This window comes from Beta vulgaris, chromosome 6 (genome assembly GCF_026745355.1).
Source record: "Beta vulgaris subsp. vulgaris cultivar EL10 chromosome 6, EL10.2, whole genome shotgun sequence".
Taxonomy (NCBI): Eukaryota; Viridiplantae; Streptophyta; class Magnoliopsida; order Caryophyllales; family Amaranthaceae; genus Beta; species Beta vulgaris.
In genome coordinates, this window is record NC_079207.1 from 38,812,987 (window position 1) to 38,831,774 (window position 18,788).

At 32.7% G+C, this 18,788-nt stretch overlaps 1 protein-coding gene and 1 long non-coding RNA gene across 2 annotated transcripts; one reads left to right on the forward strand and one right to left on the reverse strand.

The window, feature by feature from the left end:
• Positions 1-4,850: 4,850 nt before the first annotated feature.
• LOC104896890 (protein FAR1-RELATED SEQUENCE 5-like) lies at positions 4,851-10,512 on the reverse strand. Its single transcript, XM_048646914.1, has 6 exons — positions 10,320-10,512; positions 10,148-10,249; positions 6,283-7,280; positions 5,863-6,180; positions 5,501-5,705; positions 4,851-5,098 (listed from the first exon to the last, which is right to left on the reverse strand). The coding sequence occupies exons 1-6, from the start codon at positions 10,510-10,512 to the stop codon at positions 4,851-4,853; spliced, it is 2,064 nt and encodes a 687-aa protein (XP_048502871.1).
• Positions 10,513-13,796: 3,284 nt separating this feature from the next.
• On the forward strand, positions 13,797-16,116 carry LOC130591914 (uncharacterized). Its single transcript, XR_008969860.1, has 2 exons — positions 13,797-14,461; positions 15,956-16,116. It is a non-coding gene; the product is annotated as an uncharacterized LOC130591914 (long non-coding RNA).
• The last annotated feature ends 2,672 nt before the right edge of the window (positions 16,117-18,788 follow it).

Genomic DNA, 18,788 nt, shown 5'->3' on the forward strand with positions numbered 1-18,788 from the left:
GATATAGTGTATGTTAAAGTGATATAGTGTGTGTTAAAATGATATAGTGTATGTTAAAATGATATAGTGTGTTTTGAAATGATAGTGTTGTTGTGATAGTTTTTTTACAGTGTATATTATCAGATTATGTGTTTTGGATATGATATAGTGTATGTTAAAATGATATAGTATGCGTTAAAATGATATGTTCTATACAATTATTTCTTGCAGAGCACATTGGACAGTAGGATGGAAGAAGTGATGCTGGTGTTAGTGAAAGAATTCATTCTGGTAAAGTTCCTGGTAGTGAAGAAACTAATGTTGGTAAAATTGTTGTAATAAAACAAGTACCAAAAGACAAGAAGAGGGTAAGAGATTCAAGTCTGAATGAAACCTTCCAATCTCTGAAGAAGAAGAAAATATCCGCTGTTGCTCAAGAAAATACGGTAAACCCGTTCAAAACTAATTGCTGTGGTAAAAGGCTTTGTGAGTTGAATGAAGCTTTTAGTTTTGAGTAGAAAAAAGCTGTTACTGAAATTGGTTTTGGATCTTTGTTGGATTTGAAGATTTCCAGGACTAACAATGCTTTGAGTGCATGGTTGGTAGAGAGGTTTGATGGTGGTTCTGGGACGTTTAAGGTGGGTTATGGGAAAGAGTTCAGAGTAAACCAATTTGATGTTTATGATGTGTTTCAGTTCCCTATGGTTGAAGGAGAAGATGTGGCGGATGTCTCTAGGGACCTAATGCGGAGAATCCGCATTTTGATTTAAAAGCAAGTTGGAGGGAGTATTTTAAAGTTGATCGGGAGAAAGGTCAGATCGGTTTGAGTGCTATATATTCTGAGTTAAAGAAGTTAGTTGATGGTGGGGAGGTTTTTAAAAAGCTTTATGTTTTATTTGCCTTTTCTTCTTTTTTAGCTCCAGTTCAAATAACACGCTTGATTTGAGACTTGTTCTAGCTGTAAATGAGGTTCGGAAAATTCCTCATTTCAATTGGTGTAAATATATTTTGGGTAGGTTGTTGTATGCAAATGTTCTGTTCAAGAATTCAATGTGGTCTAAAGGTGGTCGGGCGCATTATAGTGGTTGTATAATTTTGTTGCAGGTGATTTACTTCCATCACCTACAGATTGGTTATGGGTGCCTCCAACTCAACTGCCTATGTTGGCTCATTGGGATAATGAGTCAATTTCGAAGAGAATTCGTCGTGAAGTTTTGTGTGATAATTTTGGGAGTGGTTTGCTTGATGAAACTTATCCAATAAAAGCCAAGTTTACTTCACTGATGATGGGCGAATTGATTTCAGCCGGATGAAGCCGGTTCAAAAAAAAATTTGAAGTTCAGTATGTACCACGTCCTGTATTGAGTGATGATACAGGAAGTGGTGGAGGTAGTGGTGGTGATGCAACAAAGAAGGCTGCGCCCAAGAAGAAGGTGAAGGGCAAGCTTTATATTCAGTTTGAGCTTCCGCCAGGAAGTCATACTAATGAAGAAATAACTGCTCAAGCTAGAGATGTAAGTTCAAAATTATGATAAAGTAGAGTTTTGACTGATATAGCCTGGTTATATGTGATATAGTGTATATTGATATGATATAGTGTATGTTAATATCATATAGTGTATGTTAAAATGATATAGTGTATATTGATATGATATAGTGTATGTTAAAATGATATAGTGTATATTTATACGATATAGTATATGTTAAAATGATATAGTGTGTGTTAAAATGATATAGTGTATGTTGAAATGATATAGTGTATGTTGAAATGATATAGTGTATGTTGAAATGATATAGTGTATGTTAAAATGATATAGTGTACGTTAAAATGATATAGTGTATGTTACAATGATATAGTGTATGTTACAATGATATAGTGTATGTTAAAATGATATAGTGTATGTTAAAATGATATAGTGTATGTTAAAATGATATAGTGTATGTTACAATAATGCGCGTTTTGATATAGTGTTTTTGCCTATGATTTTAACAGGAGCTTCATGCTATGTGGTTGTTGTGGAAGAGGGATTTGGATGCTGTCTCTCATTGCCATATAGATTCGTTGAAGAGTTGGAAGGCCTCTCATGTGGTTGGCAATCCTCCTTCTGATAATCCTTCCCAAGATGATCTTGACAAAATTTTGTCAAGTTCAATTTTATCAGAAGTACTTTGATGAAATGGTATCAATTGCAGAAGCTGTGAAGGATTTGCCAAGAGGTTGGGAAGAAGTGTCTAATCCTTCTACTACTGCATTGCCTAGCTTTATATTGACTCAAGTGAGTCAGAAAACCAATGATATGATCAACAATGTTGTCAATAGCGTTTTTAATGAGGCAGCTGAAAACATGATTGTTGAGGAAAATACATGGACTGCTTTCCAGAATGTTTTATCTAGGGGTCCAGCCAAGTCAACTCTAACGCTGGATGTATATGCAGTTGAGGGTACATTCACTCATATTTCTAAGATGATGAAAGATTTTGAAGATGTGATGCAAGATCTTCCAATATTTTTAAGGGAGGATGTTGATTATTGTTCTGAAAATCAACATCCTTTAGATGGGAGGTAAATTATTGACTGAAATTTGTTTAATGTATTGTGTTTATTGAAAATATTTTTACAATTTGTGTTGCTTGTTGCAGTGAAGAGATCTTTCAGCTGGATGAACTCTTCTTCTCTATACCTCGGAGTGAGATTTGGACGATTGGTACTGAGACTGAGATGTTTCAATCAGTTTTAGATAATTGGTCAAGAATGTTGAATATAAACGAACTCAATCTCTCTTGTCCTCGAAAAAAGTTTTACTTTACTTCTTCTCAGAGTGTAAGAACTTTTTTGTAATATATTTTTATGTTGTTTAATTCTTTATCTTTGCATGCATTATTCATCATAATATGAGTTCTTATGTTGCAGGCTGCATTATTCAATGTGTTTGAAGATGAAAATGATGCTAAACGCATTGATGATTTGATCGCATGTTGGAAGTTTCAAATTGAAGATTTGAATAACATTTCAAAATTGGATGCTAGTGTTGAATTGGTGAGACAAATTCTGTTTTTGAAATTATGATATAGTGTATATTGATATGATATAGTGTATGTTACAATGATATATTGTATATTGATATGATATAGTGTATGTTAAAATGATATAGTGTATATTGATATGATATAGTGTATGTTAAAATGATATAGTGTATATTGATATGATATAGTGTATGTTAAAATGATATGTATAGTGTATATTGATATGATATAGTGTATGCTAAAATGATATAGTGTATGTTAAAATAATATCGTGTATATTGATATGATATAGTGTATATTAAAAAGATATAGTGTATGTTTGTATATGATATAGTGTAGTTTATACTTGTTTTCATTTTGTAGGTTTTTTTTTCCCTATTTTGCTGAAAGGAGGTAATCATTTTGTCCTGTTTGTGTTGGACACAAAGAAAATGACTGTTTTCTATATTGATAATAAGATTTGGGATGATGATGAGGAATATAAGAAAATGATGGAGACTCTCATTTTAATCATTGTTGATTGAGTTTCAAGTCTTTTCCAATCTTATGAAATCCCACAATCTCAAGGTGGTGATATGGGTTTATGGAAAATGACAGAAGTCAAAGGAAGCTGGAAAAAAGGTGCATATGATTTGGATTGTGGTGTGTACATACTTGTCCTTATGCTACTTTTTGAAGGCTCCGAAGAGTTTGAATGCCCATATTTGAATGATGTAAGTTTAATATAATTATTTTTAAGTGAGTTATCTAATCTTTTTCTTATATATAGTATCTTACTTATTTAATTTATTTTCAGGAGAAGATTAGGAAAGCAGCAAGAGTCTCTTTGTGTGGTTGCATGATTTTTTCTGATCTGAATAAGAAGAGAAGTGAGCTTGTGCAAAACGTAATATCATTTAGATCAAAGAGATTCGAGACTGTTGCTTTTATTGAAAAAAAATAAAAGGAAGAAAGCTGAAGAGAGTGAGGATGGAAGAGGAGTTGAGAAAGATGATGCAGCAGGAGAAGAAGAAGAAGAAACAAGTTGAGGATGGAAAGAAGAAGAAGACAGCAAAGAAAAAGTTAACTGTCAAATTTGGAAAGTAAAACTATATTGATGTATTTCACTAATTTTACAAACAATGTTACTAATCTAGTACTAGGTTGGTGTTGATATAATAGGTTTACAAACAATGTAATTATGTAGTCTTGAATGATTTTAGAAATAGTGTTAGTATTCTAACAGTAGTTTTCCGTGATATAGTGTGGTTTTCAATTATATAGTGATTCTACATGATATAGTGTATATTTTATATACAGTGTTATTCTATACATATCATTCTATATGATACTGTGCGTGAAAATGATATAGTGTATGTTAAATTGATATAGTGTATGTTAGAATGATATAGTGTATGTTAAAAGGATATAATGTATGTTGAAATGCTAGTGTATGTTAAAATGATATAGTGTATGTTAAAATGATATAGTGTATGTTAAAATGATATTATGTTATTGTTGTGTTAGTATTTTTGGCTATGATAGTTTTAAAAATTGAGTAATGTCCGTTTTGATATAGTGTGATTTAAAATGATATAGTGTATGTTAAAGTGATATAGTGTATGTTAAAGTGATATAGTGTATGTTAAAATGATATAGTGTATGTTAAAATGATATAGTATATGTTAAAATGATATAGTGTATGTTACAGTGTACTTCATAAATATATCAAATGATTTAAAACATTGTATAGTTCTCTTGGTAAAGTATTTTAGAACAGATGTTCTTTTGGAGTTATACTTCCAAACTCCTTGTGTCTTTTTTTCCCTTTTTTTTTGAGGCCTTCTTGTATAAATCATAGTGTCCCTTTATTCGCTTGTTGTCTCTTCCTTTTGTGACTGCTCAACTGGATCCAAGACTGTTGGTATTGGTGGTGATTCTTGTGCGTTGTTTTCTTGACTCTCATTAGCTTGTAATGCTGCAGCTGCTTCTTGTAATGCTTTCTCATGAGCTTTAGATTTTTCTGCTGATACTTTTGCTTCTTCTATCTTTATTAATTCTTCAACTAATGAATTTGTTTTCTTGAAACTTTCCTTTATCAATGCTCTACTTGGTTCTATTATGTGGTTCTTTAATATGAGGTTATAGTACCTTATGGAATTAATGTGTTAGTATACAGACAAACATATAGTGTATTTCTATGTGATATAGTGTATGTTAATATCATATAGTGTATGTTAAAATGATATAGTGTATATTGATATGATATAGGGTATGTTAAAATGATATAGTGTATGTTAAAATGATATAGTGTATAGCGTGTTTACATACCTCCTTATCATGTGCAGCCTCCATGGTGTGAAGCTGTTTATTTCTCCTTTTTCTCTCAATTGATTATCAAATTTCTCCCAAACTTCTTTTTTTGCAAATCTTGTCCACTTTGATGATATGTATTTCTCTGGAATTTTTGGGACAGAATGTAAGTTTAGAACTCTTATGGCATGAAAGCACAACCAACCTGATTCTTGAAAATTTATGCATCCACACTCAATTGTCATCTCTGGGTAATTAAATGAGACTTGTTGAGAAGAACCATCAATGCTATTGAGGAAAACTCTGTATGTCAGAGTGTTCCCTTGTGTACCAACTATTTCAATTGCACTTGCCATTGCATGTTTGAATTCGTCCTCAAAATCTTTGAAAAGAGTATATATGTGTGTACTCTAAAGCAACATGTTTTAATAGTGGACTCAGGCAGAGATCTGATTTTGGTATTCCTTTTGTACAATCAAAATCATCCCTTTCTTCCTGTCTTCTCCACCTTATTACTATCTGTTGGAATATTGAAATGAAGTCACTTAAGCTAGTGGTTTTGCTTGCCTTAAACCCAATAGCATGGTTTGCGCTTTCACTTCTCTGTGAAGATAGTATTCCAGCAGAGAAGAAGTCTTTGCTAAATGTTGTACACCATTTTTCTTTCAAACTATACAATCTGTTGAACCAGCGATCATCTTCTAGTTTGTATTTTGTTGTCATTGTGCTCCAAGTTTGTTCAAATTCTGTTGTTGTAATGCAACCACTCAGACACTTGTGAAAAATGTTCTTGAATTCCTTATCAGCTTTCATCAATCCAAATTGTTGATTTGCATTTTGACTCAAATGCCATAAACATAGCCTGTGTCTTGAGGTTGGAAAAGCCTGTCAATGAGTTTATTTAGTTAGTTTTTCAAGGAATATATATTGCTCTTTCAATAGTACATAACAGAAGTTGTGCAAATGTCATATAAACATGAGTATTACCTTTTTTATTGCTCCTGCAATTGCAGCATCTTGGTCGCTGAATATAGTTATTGGACATTTACCTTTCATTGACTTCTTGAATGTTTCAAAAAGCCATTCAAATGATGGCATTGTCTCATCTCCAAGAAATGCACATGCAAACATTGTGTTTTTCCAATGGTTATTAATTCCTACAAATGGCGCACAAATAAGATTATACTTGTTTGTCCTATATGTAGTATAAAAAACCATAACATCTCCAAAGATTGTATAGTCCTCAAGCATCATAGAGTCTCTCCAAAACAAGCAACAAACCTTTCCTTCATCATTTAATCTTACTCTAAAGAAGAAGTTACTATCTGTTTGCATCTGCTCATAAAGGTTATCAACAACTTTTTGTGAATCCTTTCCCTCAATTGGTTTTATTTTGAGTTTATAACAGCAGTTGAAGTGGTCCTTCATGGAATGACCCAATACATCTTCACCACCTACCTCTATACTCATATATCTGAATGAATCTATCGGCCTCAGTCCACACTCTTGCATAGCTTGTATGGTTTGTTTCTTTGGATCACTCATCTGACGCTCAAATCTATGAAGGTAATTTAATGGTTCACTAGTAAGTGGATGATTGTGTTTTATAACATGCTGCACAATTTCATAATGTCCTTCAGTGTTCATCCTTGCTCTAATCAGCGCAGGACATTTATTTCTTGTGATCATAGCTCTTCGTGTCCTTTGTTTCTTTGATTTGCTGTCTTGTATTATTATATCTATATTATTCTCTCCCTGTTTTTCTTTGATTTTGGTATTTCTTTTCCCTTGGGCAGAGCAGACATAGTACTTTTGATGCACAACTGATGTCCCTTCTTTTTTTCTGTTTTTGGATTTTCTAACACTGAATCCTACTATAGCAGCATGCTGACAGTATAGCTCATGTATATCATCCAATGTTGATCTTACTTGACCAAGTAAAACTCCTCCAATTTCATGTTTATTTAGTGATTGGCGAATTGAACCTGTTATAAAAGAATGAAGATATTTTTGTCACTTTTATTATAGTGTATGTATATATGATATAGTGTATCAATTTATGATATAGTGTATCTGTTTGTGATATAGTGTATTTATGAATTTTAGTCCATTTTTTAGTTCCATAGTATGCATTATTTTTGTTATATTCAACAGTGTACTTGTGTATGGTATATGCTTAACTCATGTATATTGTATCTACATATGATATAGTGTATCTATATATTATATAGTGTATTTTGTCATGATATAGTGTATTCTGTGATGATATAGTGTATTCTGTGATGATAAAGTGTATGTTAAAATGATATAGTGTATGTTAAAATGATATAGTGTATGTTAAAATTATATAGTAAATGTTAAAATCATATAGTGTATGTTAAAATGATATAGTGTATATTAAAATGATATAGTGTATGTTAAAGTGATATAGTGTATATTACAATATTGTGCATTTTGATATAGTGTTTTTGGCTATGTTTTGTAACAGGAGCTTCATGGTATATTAAAATGATATAGTGTATATGGATGTGATATAGTGTATGTATATATTGTATAGTGTATTAACTGTATTTATAATATAGTGTACCTATGTATTAATATAGTGTATGAACGTTATAGTGTATCTGATATAGTGTATTTATAGATTATATAGTGTATTTATGTATGATATAATGTACATGAGTTAAGCATATATAAAAGACGTAACGTTTTATGTATAATATAGTGTATCTACTTAACATTTGGTATTTTTGAACTTTACGGACGTAACCTTTTATTAGTATGGCCATAATTAAATAAAACTAAGCCAACTGTAGTTAAGCTATGGTTTATTGACATAAAGTAATAATTACTTGTGTTGGGTAGCGGGCATAATCTTCTGATGATTTTCTGAGCTGCAGTCACTTCATTTTTAAAAAAAGGCACCCTTTCATTTCTTCTCAGCTATTTCCAAAAAGAAACCCACCATACTAAGCAAGGCGATTTGAAGCGATTTGAAAGCGATTTTTAAGCGATTTTCGAACTCATTTTGTTTCTTTAGCAAGGTACATTCATAATTCTCTTTTTTTTTTTTGTTTATGTTAGATTTTATGAGAATTGTTTTTTGGGTTATCATAGAGTTTAGTTTTTTTGATAATTATTTCATTTTTTTTAGCGAATTGTTATTAGTTGTTAGTAAACAAGTATAGTTTACATTTGCTGTGAATTGATGAAGTGAAACTCAACAAGTTAAATTAAAAGAAGGTGTAAAACAGAGGGTAAAACAGGGGGTAGTGTAGTGGTGGTTTGAAATTGGTTTTATGCTGATTTTTGGTATTTTTTCGAAGGTTACATATGGCTTCACTTGATCAACTTCACCCAGTCCTCTCAATGCATGAGATTCTACGTTTCCATATTTTCCCTCGACTTTCTGACCCAAGGGACATAGAGTGTGTGGAAAGTGTGTGCAGAGAGTGGAGGATCATTGCAAGGTATGGTTTAGAAGATGCCAACGAACTGTTGGGTATGGAACAGATTATGTCGTTTCATGTGTTCTCTAAAGTTTCAGGTTAGGATTGTAAAAATATGAAGAATGTTTGTAAAAAATGGAGGAGGATGTGGATAGTAAGGGACTCAGTTCATTGGACGCCCAACAGGGAGGACACCTCCATGAAGACGCGGGATCTGAAGTCCATAATTTTTGGTGATGGTGTTGATTTTTGGGCTCACATTAGTGGTGAGTGGTGGGCTTACTGTGATGGGTTCCCAATTTTATTTGGTTAAGAATAAAACATTAATTAGAGTTAGTTAGGGGCTTAGGGCTAGGGGTTTTACTCTTGTTTTTTTGGCTGGCACTGTAAGTAAAGAGCCCTATTAATCTAAATAACTTCTTTTTTAGATGATCAAGAATCTTTAAACTATTATTATTTGTCACTGAATAATGACATTGTTATGTCATATCAGTGACAAATCTTTTGTAATTAATTGATGAATGCTATATATATATATGAAGTTGGTTAATCTTTTTTTCTGTTATGTATATATGAATTATTTTGTTCTATTTGATATATTGTTTTTTAGAACGATATAGTGTTGGTATCTTTGATATAGTGTATGTGATAGTGTATGTGCTTCTGTTCTAATAGATCTGCAATTGTGTTCCTATAGGATATAGTGTACGTATGTATGATATGGTGTATTTTGTGATGATATAGTGTATTTTGTGATGATATACTGTGTGTTAAAATCATATAGTGTTTGTTAAAATGATATAGTGATGTTAAAATGATAAAGTGTATATTCATATGATATAGTGTATGTATATATTATATAGTGTGTTTGTTGATATAGTGTATGTTAAATTATATAGTGTATTTTGTGATGATATAGTGTATGTTAAAATGATATAGCATATGTTAAAATGATATAGTGTATATTGATATGATATAGTGTACCTATGTATGATATAGTGTATGTTAAAATGATATAGTGTATGTATATATTATATAGTGTATTTATTGATATAGTGTATGTTACAATGATATAGTGTATGTCAAAGTGATATAGTGTATAATAAAATGATATAGTGTACGTTAAAAATTATATAGTGTATGTTTTTGTAATGCGTTTAACTAAATATTTTCTATATCTCCTATTATGTTCCTTGGTATAGTGTACGTAGTTATGATATAGTGTACGTAGTTATGATATAGTGTATTTATGTTTGATATAGTGTATGTTTCTGTAATGCATCTAAGTAAATAATTTCTATATTTCCTATTGTGTTCCTATAGAATATAGTGTATCTCTGTATGATATTGTGTACCTATGTATCATATAGTGTATCTATTTTTGATATAGTGTAACTATTTACCTGGAATGACAGCTGAATTAGATTCATCACTTGAGACAAATGAAGTAGGATATTGCTCGCCAAATTGATTATCTATCTCATCATGAAACAGAACCACATTACCTACATAAAGTTATAGTGTTACTCTTTTGCTTAATGAAAGAAATGAAATTATTGACTTCGATGTTGTTACCTTCAACACTTGGTGTATTATTGAGATCTATTATCAGTGAATCTTGATGCTCATTTTGGATTGAATTTTGATGATGTTCGTCGTCGAGTGCTTCAATGTTGTTCGTCGTCGTCGAGTGATATAGGTTGTCTATATTATATGGTTCAATACTCTGATTGAGATCTATTTGATCAATTAAACCTGAATTTTCCATGAATTTTTCGTAATTGTTCAATTCAATAGGAAATTGTTGAAGAATCAATTTAGTTTGTAGAAATAATTTCAATGGAGAGAAACAATAATTTGCAGAAATTTAATAGCGATAGAATCTATGGTTTTTGGAAATATTGAAGAGAGAGAAAGTGGCGGATTTTGGAAGTATTGAAGAGAGAGAAAATCGCGCATTTTTGGTAATTAAAAGTTAGTACTGTTTAACGGGTCACGTGCCTGGGCCTGGTCCACACTATTTTTAGTGTGAACCGGGTCCACGCAAGTCGAATTGATATATTATGTATCTATAAATCAGCCAACTAATTTGCTATCCTGTTATCGCTATGGAAACTAACATATATTTAGTTTCCATAGTGATAACAACATAGCAAATTAGTTGGCTGACTAAATAAGATAGATACATAATATATACAAGATATATTCTAACATTTAATTATATGCTGTCATGAATGTATATCGATTTTCTGGTCCAGGCTCCCATAGCTTCTGAAAAATCTAAATCAGAATCAACGATGATTTTGGATGTTTTTGCTCTCTCAAGCAGACTTGTCTGTTGATATTAATGTAGTGCATCTGTGCATGTGTCTAATTATTCAGGTTAAGTTCAAGTTACGTTTTCAGGGAGAAGAGGGATGCGAGACAAGCCAAGTCGCTTATAAGTTAACAACATTAAGGCCAGAAGCTGAACAAGATAACTTTGGTGATGATAGTGTGGTCAATGACAAGGAAATGCTGGATTGCTAATTAGGGAAACTTCCCCCCCCAATTAGTAGATCCTGGAACGAGGTGTAGGATGAGCATCCTACACCAGCTCCAAAATGCAAGGCAAGAAAAAGTAACTGATTTGACAGTTATTGTTCACCATTTAATAACTAATTTGATGTCAACAACCATCATTTTTCCCCATATACTGTTCACCATTTCTCTCTTTGCCACACTCAACCTCCTTCTGCATTCTTGGCTTCATGGTTGTTCATTAACAAAATTAAAATGTACAATGACAGTCCCCCAGCTAAAAGTAACCTAATTCCTGAAGTTGATGTCAAGTGAGTAATTTGCAATCTTTGTACACTAGTGTGTTGATGTTTGCTCACTAATGAAATTCAATATGTACAATTATAGTCCCATACCGAAATTAAATAAATCACAATGTACACTGATGGTAATTACTTTGATCACTGAAAATCCCTAAATGTACACTTGTATATTATTGTACACCAAACGATATGCATTTGTACATTCAAAAAATTGTTCCAGCAAATAAATGAGAGAGAAAGAGAGTGAATGAGTGAGTGATGAGAGAGAAAAAGCTGGCCCACTTTCAAAAATACTACCAAAAGCAAACCAAATGGACAAGGTGTAGGATCTAATTTGCGCCCCCCTTTCTTTTGACGGGGAACGAAAAGTTTTAATCATGAAAAGCTATAAGAAAAAGGAAAAATTGATTCTAATAATTCAACCTTTCGGCAGTTCGCCCAAAATAATCCAACCTTTTGATTATTATTTAATAATCTAACCTTTTAGGACAATTTTCAAATAATACACCGTGACCTGTTGAAACAGGTAGGTGACCATTAGAATAGGTTAATTGTACACGTGTCTTGCTCTGATTTCTTGTGATCTTATTAATCAATGTTATTCTTAATTCAGAAAACCAAACAACACCCCACCCCCACCACCACCACTGCCACTCCCAATAACTCCCATTTCTCCCCACCACCACCACTGCCAACAACCCCCAACCACCACCACGCAACCGCAATACCAACCACCACTGCCAACCGCATTTCACCCACACCACCACCACTGCCAACCACATTTCATCCACACCACCACCATTGCCAACAACCCCTATTTCACCCCACCCCAAACACCACCACCACCACACAATCGCAGTACCTCACATCACACCACCAAACAACACTCACCCCACCATCACCACTGCCAACAACCCCCATTTCACCCACACCACCACCACACAATCGCAGTACCAACCACCACGAAACCTTTTGCACAATCTGCCCCACCACCCCAATATAAAATTCCAAGATGGGAGGCGTGGCATCAACAAGAAGAAGAGATAGAAAGATTCGAAAAAGGGGGGGGGGGCACTGCTGCGGGATTCGAAGGGGGATGTGGGGGATCGGGAGGGGGATTTGAAGGGGGATGCGGGGCGGGGGAGAGGGAGGGAGGGGGATTCGAAGGGGATGCGAGGGAGGGGGAGGGGATTCGAAGGGGATGCGGGGGAGCGGGATGGGGAGGCGCTGCTGCGAGGGAGGGGGGCTAGTGGGGTGGGGTGGGAGTGCTCAAAGTAGGGGTAGAGGGCAGGGGAGGGGGCGGGGTGCTCACAGTGGGGGTCGGGAAGGGCAGTGGAGGGGAGGGGTTGCTAACAATGGGGGTCGGGGAGGGGAGGGAGGGGAGGGGGGTGGGTGACGTGATGAGTAAAGGGTGGTAAGGGGAAGGAAGAGAGATAGGGAGGGAGGGGTTAGAGAAAAAAAAAATTAATTTTACAACTTCAATAGGTTACCGGTTTCATGGATCATTATGAGCAGATACAACTAAAAGGTCGGATTATTAAATAATAATCAAAAGGTTGGATTATTTTGAGTGAACGGCTCAAAGGTTGGATTATTAAAATCAATTTTTCCTAAGAAAATTACAACGGAAATCAACTCTTAAACATATAGATCTTAAACATAAGGAGTTATTGGTCGTTACCTATTTGGAGTTTCATGGTAAAGTTCGTTGTGTAGGCTGCTCCCATGGGCATAATAATATTGTAATCCTGTGACAATAAATAAACTGTAATTTATAACCATTTTTGTTATAGAATGATTTGTTTTGACGTGACCAAATGTAATGCCTTTGGGACTAATGTAGTGGTGTCAGAAGCAAATCTGACCGTTGGGTCAACCTGCCCTGAGATTACGAAGACCTGATCGGCACCCAACAAGATTATATTCTGACTTGATCAGACAAACCTGCTTTCAAACCCGAACCTGACTTTACTCAACAAGATATTACTAAAATTCAATTTGTTTTTATATCTACAAATCATTTAAATATGTTCATTTATAAATTTGCTTACATTTAATAATAAATTAAATAAAAAATTAAGTTACATTCAATTTGTCTATTGTATTACACTTTCAATATCATGTATTGGTTTATATTTTTATTTTCATTTATTTTTGAATTATTTGTGTACATTACTCTCTTGTTTTAATTTGACATCTATTAATGTATATATCATAGTGGCTATGTAATACCCCGAACTTTTAACTAATTTTATTATTTGCCAATCATGTTTCTTAGCTTAATTTTGTCCTAACTATTTTTCGAAATGATCATGTTAAGGTTATTTCTAAAATATACTAAATTTAGTTTAATTATTTTAAAAGTTATGTTATGATGGTGATGATTTACTTATAATGCAGTGTATAGTTTTCATATCTTCTTGACTTTGGAAAATCACCATGACCACACAACTCATCTTCTTACTCAAGCTCCATGACCTTGCTCCCCAAGGCTTCTAGAACTCCTTGCTCCCCAAGTATTCTTCACCATTAAGTCTTCATTAGTTTAATGGAGTTTTTCTTCCTAAAACCACTATAAATAGCGGGTTAATTCCACATTTCTCATCCACTTGAAAATTATAAACTATAACCAAAACCTCCATTTACACCATCAAATAAAAATCTGAATTTCCATTGATGTGTCTTATTCTTTTTAAGTACCCATGAATGGCCCTAAATACCCACTCTCTTTCTCCTTTAATTTTAGGTTGTTGTACTGTTTTTCCCCAATATCATCTTCTTAAAGTTAGAATCTGCATATACTTCTTTCATGAAAGTTGTAGATCGTGAAAAGTTATTGAATTTAGACCCAAAGATCATCTGATTCGGAGTTCGGAGTAAAGAGTTAGACCCTCTGTAAGTTTATATTGTTCTAAGGTCCATTTTACTTCATAAAATATTCCTACAACCTAATTATAGTTTAAAAGAGATTGACATAGCCATTATTACTACACCTTAACTACTCGAATGGTGTTTTTGATTAATAAAATTATAGTTTCATGCTCACATAGTTATTACTTAAGTTTATGTATTATAAGTACTAATTAAGTACACTTGGATTATAAGTATAATGTTAGTAAGCGTAAAGTATAATTATAGTCCTACTTTTAGCTTAATGATATGACTATCACTTCTTAAGTTGTAGATCAAATAAGTCACTTATACATGGGTATCAATTAGTGTGAAATATCACTAATACAAGTTAGAGTTTAGCAATGAGTTAGATATCACTTTACTATTAAAAGTCTAACTAAAGTATGAAAGTTCTATAATCATACCTTCAAGTCATTAAACATGAATTTCCATGAATCTAAAGTAGTGGTTGTTACTAAATAAATAGTTTTAGTTTTACATAAGTAGTATTCAAGTTACTAAATTCAAGAACTATATATAGTTTTAGTAATAAATGGTGATAATAAGGTCTCATAACTATTAATTTCATAAACACTCTAGTAATTCATAGGCACACATGATGAAAATGGATCGTAGAGATTAAATCTAGATTAAAATATTAATAAATCGTCTTTTATTAATCCTTGAATAGATTAGAAAGGAAAATGGATATTACAAGCCTTCCCCGGCTATCAAGTATAATAATCGTGACTCGAGGTAACGTCTACTGCTAACACCCGCACTCCCCTTCCAACTATGTTTTATGACGCTTTTACATAATGTTTTGATGATATGTGTTTATGGATTGCGGGATATGAAATGTTTTGCTAACTGATGTTTACGATGATGTTATGATATAACTGTTTTTCATGATGCTTAAAAGATGTTTTATGACATAAATATAAAAATAACGAAACATGATAAACGATAGTGAAAGATGGTTTATGGCAGTACTATGTTCTCTGGGCCGTGCACGTTTCATTCTGTTATATGGCGGCAACGCCACATTTTGATGGGGGACAACGTCCTCGGTGGTACCCGCATTATGTTTGGCATTATATGCCACCTTCTAATGGGGGAAAAAAGGTTCTCGGTGGCTTTGCCTTATGTTTGGCATTATATGCCACCTTCTGATGGGGGACAAAGGTCCTCGGTGGCTTTTCCTTATGTTATGATGTATGGCTTTATGCCACCTTCTGATGGGGGACATATGTCCTCGGTGGCTTAGCCTTCTGTTGTACTCGCCAAATAACCAAAGGAAGAACTCTGATAATTAATATGATATGATGATGAATTACAATACGAATCTTTCTTTTAAATTCCTGATATGAATTACGAAATGGTTTAACTATATTTTCCTTCTCCCTGTTTCCAAATAAAATGAGTTGAAATGAATTTACGCTGTTAGAGTAGTATGTTACTGGGCCTCGGCTCATGACGTTTTGTTTTCTGTTTTAGGTATGGCAAAGCATATGCAAGGGTGATATTATGGATTATGTTGAAGTGACTCTACACATATTTGGGATATTTAGAATACTATGTATTAAGAGTAATCATTATTGCTCTAGCTGAGAGTTTGTATATTTTTAGAGACCATTTTAAGGCTATTATTTTATTTATGGACCCATAACCCACAGCTTAAGTTCCGTTTCCGCTGCCAATCATGAGTAATTAAGGTTATGAATTCTCGGGGCGTTACAGGCTAACTCACAAGTCACAACATGTATGATGTATGTATAATGTATATACGAAGTATATTAACATTTTTTGCTTATCCAAATCTTGATATAATTTTAGTACATGTCATAGTGTTGTAACTGTGGATGACATTATTTGATCGCTTTTCGGCTATTAGTTTCTTAGTACTTACTAATGTCGTCTTATTAATTTACTTGTTGCTTTGCATAATGCAAATACTTCCATAAAAACTATAGTTTAATTATTACACAACATATAATTAAGATCATAGTTTAATTATTACACAACATATAATTAAGATCTTAGCTTGTTTGATTGAAGAACAAAGTTAGGTAATTGAATCGAGATAAGATAATATTATAAATTAATTCAAAATACACTATCTATGTCAATGTCATACAAATTTACAAAAATCAAATTGCTGAATATATAAACAGCAAGCCAGCAACAACAATAACCAAAAGCTTCAAGCAGCAACAAGTCCACATGTTAATTCCCTCAATAATGTTTCCACTTTACGTGATTGATATATTTTAAAAATTACGACACGATCAAACATCACATTAACAATAACATGAACATCTTTCGTTCAATTAATATTTTTCAGAACTTAATCACTTTATAGAATTATAATAATGAACGTCTATAATTCACAGTAACCAATAGGTCCACCATTGCAACCTCATATATAGAATCACCATGTCAACGTATAATAATCGTTAATAACCTTATTAATTCACTAGCTGTACCCATTAAATTACATTATCCAAAATTAGCATAGTTTTAATATGATGTTACGATAGTTGCATTAATAAGTCCGACGGAAATAATCTTGCTAGTAAATAAAAATATTTATATCGTACGTAAAGAAAATAGTACTGATAATCATAATAATAATCATAACATTAGTAATACAAGTACTATCATTATTCATTTTATATGTTGTATACATCCACTTAATTAACATACAATCACATGGTCACATCCATTACACATAACACACAAACACAAAATTCCTAATGGGATTCTAAGTCTTGATGGACATCGTGAATTAATTCGAACGCGTCCCAAGTATAGCAATATCAAATAAAATCCGCCTCCTACGAAGTTTCCGTCTACAACAAATGATATTACCTAAAAATAGTCACTTGATATAATATCCCGGAAAATAATTAACCAAAGTTTACAAGATAAATAATTAACAAAGAGTTAAATAACCAAAGTTGAAAACAAAACAAAAAAAAAGAAAAAGAAAGAAATTGAAGAGAAGCTTCACACTAACTTCTTGAAAAGAGAAAAAAAATATGTATAAGCTTTTCATGTGTGACAACAATTGCCACAATTCCACGTGACTTGCTGCACAAACATTACACTTTTCTTTTCTTTTTTTTTTGTTTTAAAAATCAAAACTTGAACTATTTAGTTCAAGTTGTAGCATTAGCACGAAAAAAAAAAACCAGAGGAAAGAAGAAAGAGGGAAGAAGAAAGAGAATAAGAAGAAGAAAGAAGAAAGAAGAAAAGAGAAGAAGAAGACCATCGCCGTACTTCGGTCAAGTCATCAGAGTCACAATATCGGGTTTTAAAATTTATTATTTTATATTTTTTTTTCTGTTCAAAACCTTCGAAAAGTAACAATGATGAGTGTAGATCTGAAATTTAGAACTTACCAAAGACATGAAGAAAGTGAATTACGTGAGAATTTTTGGGTGTTTGGGGGTATATATATATATATATATATATATATATATATATATATATATATATAAAATCTAGGCTTTTCACTAAAAGATAAGTATTTTTTAAAAAAATTAATCATTTTCCAAAACCAACTCAGGTTATAATTTCAGAATTTTCCTTTCTCTTTATTTTCCTTTTTGGATGGAAAAGGTGATAAACTAAAATCTGATTTCCTTTTACTAATTTTCAAAATTTTCATGTTTTATTTATTTACTTTTAAATGATGAAAAAAATCTGGTATTGTAAAAAACGATTTTCCATAAAAATCTGATTATTACTATTATATTTTATTTTTCAGAATTTTATATTAATCTTATTATAACAAAATAAATTTCCTAAATAAGTTATAAAAATTTGGGATATTACATCTACTCCCCTTAAAAGAAAGTTCATCCTCGAACTTTAACGCTATCGCTCGCTACGAATATGCAAACGAAAAGTTAGTATCACATTCTACCCCCCTTGAAGAGTTTCGTCCCCGAAACTCAAGCGTACCCACTGAAAAAGTTCGGGATATCGGTTTTTCTTATCATTTTCAGCTACCCATGTAGCCTCTTCAGAAGTTGACTTGACCATAACACCTTCACTAATTTTACCGTCTTGTTCCGGGTTGTTCAAAGGATAAGGTCTCATCTAGTTCAATGGTTTCAGGTTGAATCATATAGGTAGGATCATGGACATATTTTCGAAGTTGAGACACATGAAGGACGTTATGAACATTAGCTAACTCCACAGGTAAGGCTAATCTATAGGCTACTTCCCCAGTTCGCTCCAAGATGTCATATGGTCCAATGTAACGCGGACTCAACTTTCCTTTCCTACCAAATCTCATGAGCCCCTTTGTTGGTGACACTTT

Coding starts and splice junctions, on each gene's coding strand:
- LOC104896890 (XM_048646914.1), bottom strand. CDS start 10,512: ATGGAAAATTCAGGTTTAATTGATCAAATAGATCTCAATCAGAGTATT. Junction 7,281..10,147: donor TAATTCAGCTGTCATTCCAG/GTAAATAGTTAC, acceptor CTTTTATAACAG/GTTCAATTCGCCAATCACTA. Junction 5,099..5,500: donor CATAAATTTTCAAGAATCAG/GTTGGTTGTGCT, acceptor ACCACATAATAG/AACCAAGTAGAGCATTGATA.